We start from the raw sequence: 17,338 nt of genomic DNA, 5'->3' as shown, positions 1-17,338 counted from the left end.
CCCAATTTCATATCCTACATTTTTATCCTTTTGAACTTGGTTCTTATGAAGATCCATATTGTGCTGACAAAATGATGCTAAAATATGCATTTTTGTATCACCAAACTTGTGTGTTTGATGAGTATGTTAACAATCTTCGAGCTCAACTTTATAATCAAGTGGGATGGACATTTGGGTTTCAAATGTTTTGGTGTTAAACTTACTATTAATTATTTATGAAATAGTGTCATTTGATGATCTATTTAAGAGCTTAGAAAGTTCTTTTTTTATTGAGTTATTTTGTTAAACTTTATTATCATTGAACTAATATGTGAGTTGAGTTTAATTGTTACTTTTAAGTCAGTAGATATTGTCGAGAAATATAAGTGTATGCACTGAATGAAATGACATGACAATTTATAAGTGTATTCATGATTAACGTATCTTTAAAAAATGTATAATAAATGAAATAAAACTATTTGAATGAATATTGTAACTTTTTATTTAATTTTTACAATTCTTACATTTAAGATTTATTTCATAGATATGTCATTGGGTGAATGCATTATTTTTTGATCATGTGTATGTTCTAAATGTGTTAAGTATTTTTTCTTACAAGACTCTTAACAAGTTGTGACTTTTTGAAGGCATTTGTTTGGAAAAGTTTATGTCTAAAGAGCAAATTCTCAATATACAATAGGTGTAACTAGCCAAGATGTATTTTATATGGTGATCTAATGACTAATTTATGACTGTCATTTCTCAACAATTTGAAGCCATCCTTATAATAATTGTCTATGATTTTTAAGTTTGAAGTCTTACAAAATTACAAAAAATTTTGACATGTAAATAAACTAGATGAAGATCTCAATTGGGGTTAAATTCACATTTAGTTTAATTGAATAATAGCTTAGGTCCTTGCTTGTATAGTCCTTGTGGTAAGAGAAATTGACAACCAATCATATTCTTGTTTCATCAATTTCTATAATGATGTCTCAACCACCTATAAGTAATCTTTCTCTAACCATTTTTTCTACTTGGAAATGGCTATCTAGACCCTAGAACGCACCAATAAATAAATTATTCTTAAATTATGACGCGTGACACTAACTTATACAATGATACATCCTAAAAACTGAATAGCCATTTTCCTTCTATTCCATCTAAAAGATAACCAGTTACCTTGTATTTCTAAAATCAAAAACCTGAATCTTGATCTAGCAGGACTTATTCCTTAAATATAATTCATAAAATAGAGATTCAGTTACTTCATTCCTATTTTCAATGTTTAATTTTTGGGTTAAACAATCACTAGTATAGTGTAGAATAATTTTCGTGCAGCAGAGTCCGTCAATAGACATCATCACAAATAAGGCATCTGTACTAATATGTTACCATAGAACTGAATCGTTCACAATATGTAAAGAAACATTCAACCGCTAAAATGAACAAGGAGACCTCTTATACAAAGACAACTCACTCTTACAGCCATGGAGCTCAAACTCAAAGTGGGTCTAAAATACCAAACAATTGATCTCTTTAGGAAGTATAAAAGATTGAAGTTTCCCGGAGTCTGTCGAATTGAATGGCTTTAGTTTATGTTAATAGGTGCAATGGCGAGACTTGATATTCACTAGAGGAGGCCAAATAATCTAATAATGTAATGTTCACATTTATTACAGGGAACTTGGAGTGTATGTATACGGTCTCATATAACTACTATATGAGCCTTTTTAGCAAATTTCATTCATAAGTAAACCACGGTGAAATGCTCTAATAGGACAATATTATGTAATCAGAGTTGTATTGTGAGATAAAACCCATTTGCCCTGAACCGTCTAGAGAAGAGATAAATAGTCAATATAAATTTTGTTTTTTTAAAATTGATTTTATGTTTTTTAAATTTAAAAGAGGGATAAAAATTTATTGAACACAGAGAGAATTATTACAAAATAAGAGGGGTCAAAAGCTCAGCGAAAAACAGAACATTAAACAACTTTACCTTCATCAACTAACTACTCTAACATATTATACTCTAACATATTATAGACAATTTGAAAGATAATTATCCATCATCTTCTGATAAATGAACTGCAACGCTTGATACAAACATCCATCGTGCGCAGGGTTTAGGTGAGACATTCTGTCAAACATTTTCTTTGCTACTTTAAGAGAGGTGCACTTGGCATACATAATAACAATTCTGGCATGTAAGTAGACATGGCGTATAACTTCTGTGAGAATGAGGTGGGTGTGGAGTAGTTTGCCTTATGGAAGAACAATGTATTTTAAGCATCCTTGGAGAAGGGAAACATATTATGAGGGTACAATGAAGGCATCGAATATGCCATGAATTATAGGCAACACCATTTAAATTTGCATACCCCTGACCAAAATTCCTCTGAGCTGGGATTCAATTTTAAATTTAGAAATTGAAGCCTTGAACATGATTTCGTTTCAATTCGAAGACATTTTGACCTGAGAATAGTGAAATTATAGACAAAAACTTACTTTTTATGTTAAATTGTGATCCTTTGTTCTGCCTATAAAGTAAAAATTGGTGATTTTTTTTACATCCACAAATTTGGGGAAGAAACTGATAATAACCATTTTACGATAGTTTTGTTTCGAAGTCCTAATATAGTGTCTCAATTATCATTCTTTATCCCCAAATTGCTAGTTGAATATGACATAACGAATGGAATTAAGAGAAAATTGACAATAATCACACAACTAGAAGGCGCTGAAACGCCCTATTTTACAATCCAATTTACAACAAACTCTCAAATAACCCACAGTAATCACGATTTAATCAAAAGCAAGCATAAGCCCCCTCTTGATTTCGTCTTCTCATTCTGCTACCCCATGACGACGAGTTATTTCCCGATCTCCTCCTAATCAACTCCATCAGCTGAGCTTCCCACACATGACTGCTCTCCAATCTGCCTTCGTAATCGCCTACTGTGAACATGTTCTGCAGTCTCCAATCATAATCCTGGCGGAGCAGAGGATCCGACAGAGTCTCGTAAGCCTCCTGAACTTGAAGGAACAATTTGCTACACTCCTCCTTCTCTGCAGCAGGGCAGACATCAGGATGGTATTTGAGAGCCATTCTACGGTATGCGCGTTTTATATCACTCGCACTGACGTCGGGAGAGACACAGAGAACATCATACAATGAAGAAGACGAAGGAAAGGAAGCATTTTGAGATTGAAATGCCCTAATACTTGTCGAATGCTTTGGCCTCACTCCAATTCTGACCCGTGAAATTCCAGAAGAAGCACACTTGCTCGTAAGACGAGGGGACGCCTGTAAACCCTTAATTGATGCACTGTACTCCATGAATCTGTTACAGAAAGCTTCGAATAACAATTTGCGTGTAAATGTAGATGGAAATTCAATTTTTCAGCCAAACTCCAAATAGATTGGATCAAAGAAACAATATTTGGTTTAGTTTTGAGGATAAACAATTTGGAGCATATATATAGACAGAAATCAAATTGGGGGTTTCCGTTTCCTAGAAGGATACGAAGTGCATAAAAGTTGTAGGAATTTGTCGATTCTAGAAATGGACGGTGGCCCTCTTTACGTTTACCCTGCCGTCACCCGATCTGTGTGCAGGGAACATTGGTTTGGTCGGTGTAGAAACATTGGGCTTTCTAGATCTTCAATTCATTATTTTCCACCCTTCTTCATTTATTAACGCATCAGATAATGACACGTATCAAGAAGTTCGTCCTATTGGGCGAGGCAAGAGGTTGTTCAACTGGTCGACCAATCGCGTATATTTGGCAAAGCGTCTTCAACAACCAAAATTGGAAGGCAAGCAAACTATGAGTCTTCTAAGTCTTCTAAATGTCTTATAATCTTACCAACCATGCTACAATTATATTTTTCCAATAAGCGACAATTACAATTCATTAAACAACTACCTATGTATGAATGAATGATTGAGTTTTAATGATGTTCATGAGATCTAACGGTCTAAGGGATCCACAAGTTCATTTATTTCAGTTTCAGATTCTTTTCCATGCTGAATCTTCTCTTGTGAATCTTGATCAAGAGGTTTGCTGTTTTGTGAAGTATTGACTCTTCAAAAAGCTCGTTCAAAGTATCTACTTTTAATTCATTCCCAAACTAGCTGCGAATGTCTTCATACGCTGTAGGTACTAGAACTTTTCAAAACAAACTAATGTTTACGAGACCAACTTTTTATTCGATGGAAAGAGTTTATTTAGATGTTCTTCTAAAGATGGTTAGATTTTTATATGTATTTATCTTTTATTTTTCTCTATGTATTCAATTTTATTCAAATGTGTCTAAGGATTGTTTTTCTCTTTACTCTTTTATCTTTATACAAAGTTACACGGTTTTTTTTCGTGTATTTAAGAAGAAAGATAATGTAAGGGTATATTAAATTTTTCATTTAGTTTTAGAATGTTTAAATAAAATTTTAATTTTTTTAAATTTTAATGTTATCAATGATTTTATATAATTGAGAGATTTCATGATCTAGGTTTTTTATTGTTGATTGGATTCATGTTGGTAGTGTTTAAGATTATTTTCATGTTATCCAATTTTTTTTAGACAAAACGTTCAAATTCAATATGCAACTATGTTGTTTAAATGATGTAGGAGCATTTCAAGGTATAAAAGTAGATCAACCAAACAAAATTCTTTCACTTCTATTTGTTTGTAGTTTTCCAATCAATCACTGCATATCCTACTATATTTCAACACAGTTGTATATTTTACCTTATGGTTTGCAATATATATTATGGTATAATTCTTCAATGTTGTATTCAATTTTCATAAGATTTTTGTCATTGCAAAGGCATAACTTGATTTTTAAACCTTATTAAACCTAGTAGTTAACACTCAATTGCATTGTTAAACACTTGTAATAAATTTCTAAAGTATACAATAGAAAAGGAGCACACCTCATGATACATGAGACCATAAAGTCATTTTAATATTCACCTCATCGAATTTTACATCACCACATTCAATCTAAAAGCTTCTACCTACATATTTGGTTGACTATACATTTCATCAAAGACAACATGATAATTTTGAATTGGAGCAATTTTTAATAACAAATTATTTGGTAATCTCGTTGATCAAATCTAAGCTTTTGGTCCACAATATCAAATATCATGTCACATCAATATATTTTTTGGTTGAAATGTTCGAAAATATCCCTAAAAGATTGATTTGAAAAATTATTCATTAAATCATTATTTGTTGGTTTGCTAATATGACATTAAATAACTTATTGCTTTTTAAATAAAATAAATACTTTTCATTAAATTATTTATATCATTATAATACTAATAATTTTAAAAGCATAACTAATAATATTATTAAAATTTAAACTAAAAAATCACTATTAAAATATCCAAAATTATTAGATACTTTCACGATCCTATATTGACAAATTCTCTCAAAACTTCTCGAGAATTGGCATGTGCATCAACATTTCACCACTAGGGGAAGAGCACCAGTAGTTGTCATAGCTAACTTCTCCCCTAAATGGTACATCAGATTTTGATTTTTTTTTTAGTTGTCTTCGTATGTGACTTAACTGCTTATAGCTATTGATCTTGCTTCTGGGTAGTAACGATGCACGTTGTGGAATCAGTTATGCGCACAAAGGTCAAAAATTACACATTTCAAAGTGTCTCTTGATACCTAACTAAAGATGTTCCAGTAACCGTCAACTCAAAATCTCTAGTACTTGTTGACATTAAATAAATGAAATAAAATTGTTTGAATGGATATTGTAATTTTTTATTTAATTTTCGCAACTCTTACATTTATGGTTTTATTTCATAGATATGTCATTGGGTGAATTCTTGATTTTTTTATCATATGTGCATGTTCTAAATGTGTTTAAATAAATTTTTTTACAAGACTTTTAACAAGTCGTGACTTTTTCAAGGCATTTGTTTGGAAAAGTTTATGTCTAAAGAGAAAATTCTCAATATGCCATGGGTGTCACTAGCCAAGATGTACTTTCTATGGTGATCTAATGACTAATTTATGATTGTCATTTCTCAACGATTTGAAGCCATCCTTATCATAATTGTCTACAATTTTCAAGTTTGTAGTCTTAGAAGTTATTTGACATGTAAATAAACTAGATGAGGGTCTCAATTGGGGTTAAATTAACATTTAGTTTTATTGAATAATAGCTTAGGTCCTTGCTTCTATAGTCCTTGTGGTAAGAGAAATTGACAACCAATCATATTCGTGTTTCATCAATTTCGATCATGATGTCTTTGTTAAAATAATATTAATATCTTCTATAATGGTCATCTTCTATTTTTAGCATTCATCTTAGTTGTTGACTTATTTAGCTATTTAGCTTTTTAGTCGACTTATTTAGCTTGTTAAGTTAGCTTTTTATTATTTAGCCTTTTAAGCTATATTTACCTTTTTAAGCTTTTTAGCTTATTTGCTTTCACTTTAACGACTAGTTCTATTTATAGAACATTGTCTTGTAACCTCTATATATACGTGTGTATATCGTTCAATGTAATTTTCCGATTATTGAATCATTCATTCAATTATTTTTCAATCTAAACCACCTATAACTAAGCTTTCTCTAACCAATCCTAACATTCGAGACTTAACATTCACCAAAGGAGGCCAAATAACCTAATAATGTAACGTGTGGATTTATTACAGGGAACTAGGAGTGTATGTACCCGGTCCCATATAACTACTGCACGAGCCTTTTAAGCGATTTTCATTCATCACTAAACCACGGTGAAATGCTCTAATAGGAAAATATTATGTAATCAGAGTTGTATTGTGAGATAAAATGCATCTACTTTGAATCTTCTAGGGATGAAGTCCAGTTCGCTTATTATTCCAAGTTTCAGACATAAAAAGTAAAATTGTCAATATAAGCTTTCTGAATATAGGCTTTATGTTTTTTAAATTTAGACGAGAGATAAAATTTATTCAATATAAAAAATTACAACATAAAAGAAATCAGAAGTTCAACAAAAAATAGAATATTAAACAATTCTATCTTCATCAATTATCTGTCATACCATGTGAAAGAACTGCAACGCTTTATCCAAACATCCATCGTATGCAGCGTTTAGGTGAGACATTTTGTCAAACATTTTCTGTGCAACTATAACAGAGGCGCGCTTGGCATACATAATAACAATTCTGGCATGTAAGTAGACATGGCGTATAAACTCTGTGAGAATAAGGTGGGTGTGGAGTAGTTTGCCTTATGGAAGGACGATGTGCTTTAAGCATCCCTGCAAAAGGGAAACATATTATGAGGGTACGTACAATGAAGGCATCGAATATGCCATGGATTATAGGCAACACTATTTAAAATTGCATACCCCTTACCATGGCAACACCATTTAAAATTGCATTTAAAATTGCATACCCCTTACCAAAATTCTTACCAAAATTCCTCTGAGCTGGGATTCACTTTTAAATCTAGAAATCGAAGCCTTGAACATGATTTCGTTTCAATTCGAAGACATTTTGATCTGAGAATAGTGAAAATATAGACAAAAACTGACTTACTATGTTAAATTGTGATCCTTTGTTCTACCTATAAAGGAAAAATTGGTGATTTTTTGACATCCACAAATTTGGGGAAGAAACTGATAATAACCATTTTACGATAGTTTTGTTTCGAAGTCCTAATATAGTGTCTCAATTAACATTCTTTATCGCCAAATAACTAGTTAAATATGACATAACGAATGGAATTAAGAGAAAATTGGCAATATTTACACAGCTAGAAGGCGCTCAAACGCCCTATTTTACAATCCAATTTACAACAAACTCTCAAATAACCCACAGTAATCACGATTTAATCAAAAGCAAGCATAAGCCCCCTCTTGATTTCGTCTTCTCATTCTGCTACCCCATGACGACGAGTTATTTCCCGATCTCCTCCTAATCAATTCCATCAGCTGAGCTTCCCACACATGACTACTCTCCAATCTCCCTTCGTAATTGCCTACTGTGAACCTGTTCTGCAGTCTCCAATCATAATCCTGGCGGAGCAGAGGATCCGACAGAGTCTCGTAAGCCTCCTGAACTTGAAGGAACCATTTGCTACACTCTTCCTTCTCTGCAGCAGGGCAGACATCAGGATGGTATTTGAGAGCCATTCTACGGTATGCGCGTTTTATATCAATCGCACTGACGTCGGGAGAGACACAGAGAACATCATACAATGAAGAAGACGAAGGAAAGGAAGCATTTTGAGATTGAAAAGCCCTAATACTTGTCGAATGCTTTGGCCTCACTCCAATTCTGACCCGTGAAATTCCAGAAGAAGCACACTTGCTCATAAGACGAGGGGACGCCTGTAAACCCTTAATTGATGCACTGTACTCCATGAATCTGTTACAGAAAGCTTCAAATAACAATTTGCCTGTAAATGTAGATGGAAATTCAATTTTTCAGCCAAACTCCAAATAGATTGGATCAAAGAAACAAGACTTGGTTTAGTGGTGAGGATAAACAATTTGGAGCATATCTATAGACAGATATCAAATTGGGGGTTTCCGTTTCCGATAAGGATACGAAGTGCATAAAAGTTGTAGGAATTTGTCGATTCTAGAAATGGACGGTGGCCCTCTGTACGTCTACCCCGCCGTCACCCGATCTGTGTGCAGGGAACATTGGTTTGGTCGATGTAGAAACGTTGGGCTTTCTAGATCTTCAATTCATTATTTTCCACCCTTGTTCATTTATTAACGCATCAGATAATGACACGTATCAAGAAGTTCGTTCTACTGGGCGAGGCAAGAGGTTGTTCAACCGATCGACCAATCGCGTATATTTCGCATACGCGTCTTCAACAACCGAAATTGGAAGGCGAGCAAACTGTGAGTCTTCTAAGTCTTCTAAATGTCTTTATCATCTTACAAACCATGCTACAATTATATTTTTCCAATAAGCCACAATTACAACTCATTAAACAACTCAACAACCCTATGTATGAATGAGTTTCAATGACGAAACTCAATGGTCTAAGGGACCCACAGGTTCACTTATCTCAGTTTCAGATTCTTTTTCATGCTGGATTTTCTCTTGTGAATCTTGATTAAGAGATTTACTGTTTTGTGAAGTCTTGACTCTTCAAAAAGCTTGTTCAGACTATCTACTTTTAATTCATTCCCAAACTTGCTCTGAATGTCTTCATATGCTGTAGGTACTAAAACTTTTCAAAACAAACTAATGTTTACGAGACCAACTTTTTATTCGATGGAAAGAATTTATTTAGATGTTCTTCTAAAGATGGTTAGATTTTTATATGTATTTATCTTTTTTTTCTCTATGTATTCAATTTTTTTCAAACGTGTCTAAGGACTGTTTTTCTCTTTACTCTTTTATCTTTATACAAAGTTACATGGTTTTTTTTGTGTATTCAAGAAGAAAGATAATGTAAGGGTATATTAAATTTATAGTTTAGTTTTAGAATGTTCAAATAAAATTTTAAAATTTTAATGTTATCAATGATTTTTATATAATTGAGAGATTTCATGATCTAGGGTTTTTATTGTTGATTGGATTCATGTTGGTAGTGTTTAAGATTATTTTCATGTTATCCAATTTTTTTTAGACAAAACGTTCAAATTCAATATGCAACTATGTTGTTTAAATGATGTACGAGCATTTCAAGGTATAAAAGTAGATCAACCAAACAAAATTCTTTCACTTCTGTTTGTTTGTAGTTTTTCAATCAATCACTGCATATCCTACTATTTCAACACAATTGTATATTTTACCTTACAGTTTGCAATATATATTATACTATAATTCTTCTGTGTTGTATTCAATTTTCATAAGATTTTTGTCATTGCAAAGGCATAACTTGATTTTTAAACCTTATTAAACCTAGTAGTTAACACTCAATTGCATTGTTAAACACTTGTAATAAATTTCTAAAGTTTACAATAGCAAAGGAACACACCTCATGATACATGAGACCATGAGTCATTTTAATATTCACCTCATCGAATTTTACATCACCACATTCAATCTAAAAGCTTCTACCTACATATTTGGTTGACTATACAATTCATCAAAGACAACATGATAATTTTGAATTGGAGCAATTTTTAATAACAAATTATTTGGTAATCTCATTAATCAAATCTAAGCTTTTGGTCCACAATATCAAATATCATGTCACATCAATATATTTTTTGGTTGAAATGTTCGAAAATATCCCTAAAAGATTGAATTGAAAAATTATTCATTAAATCATATTATTTGTCGGTTTGCTAATATGACATTAAATAACTTATTTTTTTTAAATAAAATTAAAGTTTTCATTAAATTATTTATATCATTATAATACTAATAATTTTAAAAGCATAACTAATAATATTATTAAAATTTAAACTAAAAAAAACTATTAAAATATCCAAAATTATTAGATACTTTCACGATCCTATATTGACAGATTCTCTCAAAACTTCTCGGGAATTGGCATGTGCATCAACATTTCACCACTAGGGGAAGAGCACCGGTAGCCGTCATAGCTAACTTCGCGCACCCATAGATCTTAAATGGTACATCGGATTTTGATTTTATTTTTTTTAAGTTTTCTTCATATGCAACTTAACTGCTTATAGCTATTGATTTGGCTTCTGGGTAGTAACGATGCATGTTGTGTAATCAGTTATGCGCACAAAGGTCAAAAAGTACACATTTCAAAGTGTCGCCTGATACCTAACTAAAGATGTTCTATTAACCATCAACTCAAAATCTCTAGTACTTGTTGACATTAAATAAATGAAATAAAACTATTTGAAAGGATATTGTAATTTTTTATTTAATTTTCGCAACTCTTACATTTATGGTTTTATTTCATAGATATGTCATTGGGCGAATTCTTGATTTTTTTATCATATGTGCATGTTCTAAATGTGTTTAAATAAAAAAAATTACAAGACTTTTAACAAGTTGTGACATTTTCAAGGTATTTGTCTAGAAAAGTTTATGTCTAAAGAGCAAATTCTCAATATGCCATGGGTGTCACTAGCCAAGATGTATTTTCTATGGTGATCTAATGACTAATTTATGATTGTCATTTCTCAATGATTTGAAGCCATCCTTATCATAATTGTCTACAATTTTCAAGTTTGTAGTCTTAGAAGTTATTTGACATGTAAATAAACTAGATGAGGATCTCAATTGGGGTTAAATTAACATTTAGTTTTATTGAATAATAGCCTAGGTCCTTGCTTCTATAGTCCTTGTGGTAAGAGAACTTGACAACCAAACATATTCTTGTTTCATCAATTTCGATCATGATGTCTCAACCACCTATAACTTAGCTTTCTCTAACCAATCCTTCTACTTAGAGGGAAACAGCTATCCAGCCCCTAGAATGCATCATTACATTAATTGCTCTTAAGTTATGACGTATGAGAGTAACTTATGCAATGGTACATCCTAAGAGCTGGATAGCCATTTTCCTTCTTCTATCTAAAAAATGGTTACCTTATAGTTCTATAATAAAAAACTTGAATCTCAATATATCAGAACTTATTCCTTAAATATAATTCAGTTACTCCATTTCTATTTTCAATGTTTAATTAATTGTTAATCAATCACTAGTAATAATGTAGAATAATTTTCCTGCAGCAGAGTTCGTCAATTGGCATCATCACAAATAAGGCATCTGTATTAATATGTTACTATAGAAACAACTCAACCGCTAGAATGAACAAAAACAGCTTAGCTCATTCTTACAGCCACGGAGCTCAAAGTGGGGTCTAAAATACCAAACAATTCATCTCTTTAGAAAGTATAAGAGATTCACTAGAGGAGGCCAAATAACCTAATAATGTAACGTGTAGATTTATTACAGGGAACTAGGAGTGTATGTACCCGGTCCCATATAACTACTGCATGAGCCTTTTTAGCGATTTTCATTCATCACTAAACCACGGTGAAATGCTCTAATAGGAAAATATTATGTAATCAGAGTTGTATTGTGAGATAAAACGCATCTACCTTGAATCTTCTAGGGATGAAGTCCAGTTCGCTAATTATTCCAAGTTTCAAACGCAAGAGGTAAAATGATTAATATAAGCTTTCTGAGTATGGTATTTATGTTTTTTAAATTTAGATGAGAGATAAAATTTATTCAATATAAAAAATGACAAAATAAATGAAATCAGAAGTTCAACAAAAATTAAAACATTAAACAATTCTATCTTCATCAATTATCTGTCATACCATGTGAAAGAACTGCAACGCTTTATCCAAATACCATGTGAAAGAACTGCAACGCTTTATCCAAACATCCATTGTGTGCAGTGTTTAGGTGAGACATTTTGTCAAACATTTTCTGTGCAACTTTAACAGAGGCGCGCTTGGCATACATAATAACAATTCTGGCATGTAAGTAGACATGGCGTATAAATTCTGTGAGAATAAGGTGGGTGTGGAGTAGTTTGCCTTATGGAAGGACAATGTGCTTTAAGCATCCCTGCAAAAGGGAAACATTTTATGAGGGTACAATGAAGGCATTGAATATGCCATGGATTATAGGCAACACCGTTTAAATTTGCATACCCCTTACCAAAATTCCTCTGAGCTGGGATTCATTTTTAAATCTAGAAATCGAAGCCTTGAAAATGATTTCGTTTCGATTCGAAGACATTTTGACCGAGAATAGTGAAAATATAGACAAAAAGTGTCTTACTATGTTAAATTGTGAGCCTTTGTTCTACCTATAAAGGAAAAAATGGTGATTTTTTGACATCCACAAATTTGGGGAAGAAACTGATAATAACCATTTTACGATAGTTTTGTTTCGAAGTCCTAACATAGTGTCTCAATTTACATTCTTTATCGCCAAATAACTAGTTAAATATGACATAACGAATGGAATTAAGAGAAAATTGACAATATTTACACAACTAGAAGGCGCTCAAATGCCCTATTTTACAATCCAATTTACAACAAACTCTCAAATAACCCACAGTAATCACGATTTAATCAAAAGCAAGCATAAGCCCCCTCTTGATTTCGTCTTCTCATTCTGCTACCCCATGACGTCGAGTTATTTCCCGATCTCCTCCTAATCAATTCCATCAGCTGAGCTTCCCACACACGACTACTCTCCAATCTGCCTTCGTAATTGCCTACTGTGAACATGTTCTGCAGTCTCCAATCATAATCCTGGCGGAGCAGAGGATCCGACAGAGTCTCGTAAGCCTCCTGAACTTGAAGGAACAATTTGCTACACTCTTCCTTGTCTGCAGAAGGGCAGACATCAGGATGGTATTTGAGAGCCATTCTACGGTATGCGCGTTTTATATCACTCGCACTGACGTCGGGAGAGACACAGAGAACATCATACAATGAAGAAGTTGAAGGAAAGGAAGCATTTTGAGATTGAAAAGCCCTAATACTTGTCGAATGCTTTGGCCTCGCTCCAATTCTGACCTGTGAAATTCCTGAAGAAGCACACTTGCTACTAAGACGGGGAGGCGCCTGTAAACCTTTAAGTGATGCACTGTACTCCATGAATCTGTTACAGAAAGCTTCGAATAACAATTTGCCTGTAAATGTAGATGGAAATTCAATTTTTCAGCCAAACTCCAAATAGATTGGATCAAAGAAACAAGATTTGGTTTAGTGGTGAGGAAAAACAATTTGGAGCATATATATAGACAGAAATCAAATTGGGTGTTTCCGTTACCGAGAAGGATACGAAGTGCATAAAAGTTGTAGGAATTTGTCGATTTTAGAAATGGACGGTGGCCTTCTTTACGTCTACCCCGCCATCACCCGATCTGTGTGCAGGGAACATTGGTTTGGTCGATGTAGAAACATTAGGCTTTCTAAATCTTCTTTCTAGATCTTCAATTCATTATTTTCTACCTTTCTTCATTTATTAATGCATCAGATAATGACACGTATCAAGAAATTCGTTCTATTGGGCGAGGCAAGAGGTTGTTCAACCGGTCGACCAATCGCGTATTTTTCGCATACGCGTCTTCAACAACCGAAATTGGAAGTCTTCCATACGCGTCTTCGCAAACTGTGAGTCTTCTAAGTCTTCTAAATGTCTTATCATCTTACAAACCATGCTACAATTATATTTTTCCAATAAGCCACAATTACAACTCATTAAACAACTCACTAAGTAGGTACTAAAACTTTTCAAAACAAACTAATGTTTACGAGACCAACTTTTTATTCGATGGAAAGAATTTATTTAGATGTTCTTCTAAAGATGATGGTTAGATTTTTATATGTATTTAACTTTTTTTTTTCTCTACGTATTCAATTTTATTCAAACATGTCTAAAGACTGTTTTTCTCTTTATTCTTTTATCTTTATACAAAGTTACATTATAATGTAAGGGTATATTAAATTTTTAGTTTAGTTTTAGAATGTTCAAATAAATTTTAATATCTTTTAAATTTTAATGTTATCAATGATTTATATAATTGAGAGATTTCATGATCTAGGTTTTGTATTGTTGATTGGATTCATGTTGGTAGTGTTTAAGATTATTTTCATGTTATCCAATTTTTTTTAGACAAAACGTTCAAATTCAATATGCAACTATGTTGTTTAAATGATGTAGGAGCATTTCAAGGTATAAAAGTAAATCAACTAAAAAAATTCTTTCACTTCTGTTTGTTTGTAGTTTTTCAATCAATCACTGCATATCCTACTATATTTCAACACAATTGTATATTTTACCTTACAGTTTGCAATATATATTATACTATAATTCTTCAATGTTGTATTCAATTTTCATAAGATTTTTGTCATTGCAAAGGTATAACTTGATTTTTAAACCTTATTAAACCTGGTAGTTAACACTCAATTGCATTGGTAAACACTTGTAATAAATTTCTAAAGTTTACAATAGCAAATGAACACACCTCATGATACATGAGACCATGAGTCATTTTAATATTCACCTCATCGAATTTTACATCACCACATTCAATCTAAAAGCTTCTACCGACATATTTGGTTGACTATACATTTCATCAAAGACAACATGATAATTTTGAATTGGAACAATTTTTAATAACAAATTATTTGGTATTCTTGTAAATCAAATCTAAGCTTTTGGTCCACAATATCAAATATCATATCACATCAATATATTTTTTAGTTGAAATGTTCAAAAATATCCTTAAATCTAAGCTTTTGGTCCACTAATTGCGATCACGATATCTCAACTGCCCATAACTTAGCTTTCTCCACCTACAAGGCGGTTGATTATCTTGTGCTTCTAGAATCAAGAATTTGAATCTCAATATATCACAACTTTTTTCTTAAATACAATCCGTATAAAACAGATTTTACGACCTCATTTCTATTTTAAATTCTTAATGGCCTATTAATCTCTACTGTAATGTAGCATGGTTTTCGTGCTGCACTGAGCTGCTATACTGAAACAATTTTGAATGGAGAGAAAGAGAGGAAAAAAGAGTCGTGTAGAAGAGGGATTCTTATGTTTTTGAAAAAGGTGAGGGTCAGCTACTAAGTAGCACCAGAGGGAAATGACGGATTAGATCGACAAAACCAACTGACGGGACCAGCGGGAAGCTTCTAGAATCTGGGCGAGTCGAAAATTGCATGAAGACTTTATTCTTTCTGTTTTGCACCAACTAGATTTGTAAATTTTATTATATAATTTATTTTCTTTTCATATTTATCTTTTTTCTAAAATAAAGATAAACCATTCTTAGCATAAAGAATATTCAAAATTTCATATGAGCCATATCATTGGTCTAAAAGTTGAAGCGATATGAGCCGATTTCTAAGAAATTTTAAGAAACATATTTTTCTTTTTATGTTTGTTTAAGTTCTTGTCATATCAGTTTAATTACTGACAAACACTTGTTCTCTTTTCATTTTCATGTTTTCTCTAATCTTTTTTGGTAGGAACTAAAAATCTCTAAAGATGGTAGGAACCCAAAATAGAGTTCATAGACATTAAATGAAATAAATTTGCAATTTGTTTTTTTTGGGTTTTTAGTTTTCTTTCATGTATCGACTGTGTCTAAAGGGGGATAACTAAAACAAGAAAAAGTTTCTATTGTTTTTTTTTTCTTAAAATAGATAAGGGTTGGAAAATGAAAACTTTATATTTGGGTATTCATTTTTTTGCCTCATTATATATTATAGAGACAAATCTATAATACTAGCAATTTCACCTTAGGGTGCAACAAATATGTCGAAGAGGTGTGGAAGGTCAATTAGGGAAAAATTGGGTCTATTTTTTGCATAAATTTGTGTAGTATACGAGATCAATTGGTAATCCATTTAGAACATGATATTGTTTGTGCAACAAAGGTCTCAAGGGAGAAGTGATAGATTCAAATCCACTTTGCATTCGCTTACAAGGATCCAATCATAACTGAAACAAAACCTCTAAATTAGGAAGATAATCAGGTTTCATTACCAAGAGGATCATGTCATTTTTGCAATAGGGTGAGAGGGAGAGAAAGGTTGAGATAGCAATTGTAGCATCCTAAAATTGCACTCCTTGGAATTTTGAACCCATTTTGGGCCCTTACCTTACCAGTCTCATCCTCATGCTTGATCGAGACCTGTTTATGCCTCCCCTATGCAACCAAGCTTCATTTTTCCACTTTGCACCTTGCATAGCCCTTATTCATGGCCTAAATAAGGGTAGGACCAGGGCATGTCCTCCCTAATCAGGACCTATCTAAGCCCTATCTCAAATTTGAGCAGGAAATAAATCCCCCATGTCGACCTATGTAAAAAAACTAAATGTTTGATGACATGTAGGTATATAAGGAGGTCATCTCCTCTCATTTTGGTATACAAGCATAAAGTGAATAAAGGCGGAATTGGATCTCAAGCGTTCAAGCATCAACCATTCATCATCTAGCATTCCTTAAGGCTGCATATTCTTCATCTATCCATTGGAGCATTATTACATCATTCATTTGCAAGCATGTGTTAGGGTTTTGTCATGCTCATGCCATTTCATACAACATATGTGATTACATCTAAGAAGCAAAGCATCATCATCATCTATTTTAGATTTGAATGCATACCTTCCTATCATTTATTTCAAGCATTTGCAGTATTTCTTTCAAGGTTGATTCCAAACCGGGGTTTGACTTAGGCAAACCCCTATTCCCAACCCCTTTCTTCTTCTTTCTGCGTGCGGGAAGTAGGTGCACAACTATACTTCTGGAATTAAGCTTTATTTGTAGAGACGAAAAAACCCTTTTCGAAGTGCGAAAAGTTTGAAGAACTGATAGGGGGACGACTTGGTCTAGACACAAGTGGTCTCTGCAACTTTTGGCAAATTTTGCAGAGCAACTCCGAATCATCTCA

At 32.7% G+C, this 17,338-nt stretch overlaps 3 protein-coding genes across 3 annotated transcripts; all 3 read right to left on the bottom strand.

Moving 5' to 3' along the window:
• Window positions 1-2,791: 2,791 nt before the first annotated feature.
• LOC131049768 (chaperone protein dnaJ 20, chloroplastic) lies at window positions 2,792-3,322 on the bottom strand. Its single transcript, XM_057983836.2, has one exon. It carries the CDS (start codon window positions 3,320-3,322, stop codon window positions 2,792-2,794), a length of 531 nt encoding a protein of 176 aa, XP_057839819.2.
• Window positions 3,323-7,701: 4,379 nt separating this feature from the next.
• Window positions 7,702-8,688, bottom strand: LOC131049781 (chaperone protein dnaJ 20, chloroplastic-like). Its single transcript, XM_057983851.2, has one exon. The coding sequence runs from the start codon at window positions 8,365-8,367 to the stop codon at window positions 7,837-7,839; it is 531 nt and encodes a 176-aa protein (XP_057839834.2). The 5' UTR covers window positions 8,368-8,688; the 3' UTR covers window positions 7,702-7,836.
• A 4,171-nt stretch (window positions 8,689-12,859) lies between these two features.
• LOC131049767 (chaperone protein dnaJ 20, chloroplastic) lies at window positions 12,860-13,882 on the bottom strand. The gene is made up of 2 exons (XM_057983834.2): window positions 13,698-13,882; window positions 12,860-13,557 (listed from the first exon to the last, which is right to left on the bottom strand). Exon 2 carries the CDS (start codon window positions 13,520-13,522, stop codon window positions 12,992-12,994), a length of 531 nt encoding a protein of 176 aa, XP_057839817.2. The 5' UTR covers window positions 13,523-13,557; window positions 13,698-13,882; the 3' UTR covers window positions 12,860-12,991.
• Between the last annotated feature and the right edge of the window lie 3,456 nt (window positions 13,883-17,338).

Source organism: Cryptomeria japonica, chromosome 5 (assembly GCF_030272615.1).
Source record: "Cryptomeria japonica chromosome 5, Sugi_1.0, whole genome shotgun sequence".
In the NCBI taxonomy this organism is placed as follows: domain Eukaryota; kingdom Viridiplantae; phylum Streptophyta; class Pinopsida; order Cupressales; family Cupressaceae; genus Cryptomeria; species Cryptomeria japonica.
Note: the sequence above shows the minus strand (reverse complement) of the source record. Positions and strands in the feature narration are given on the sequence as shown.

Excerpts from the sequence above, each read along its gene's own strand:
- LOC131049768 (XM_057983836.2), bottom strand. The coding sequence starts at position 3,322 with ATGGAGTACAGTGCATCAATTAAGGGTTTACAGGCGTCCCCTCGTCTT.
- LOC131049781 (XM_057983851.2), bottom strand. The coding sequence starts at position 8,367 with ATGGAGTACAGTGCATCAATTAAGGGTTTACAGGCGTCCCCTCGTCTT.
- LOC131049767 (XM_057983834.2), bottom strand. The coding sequence starts at position 13,522 with ATGGAGTACAGTGCATCACTTAAAGGTTTACAGGCGCCTCCCCGTCTT.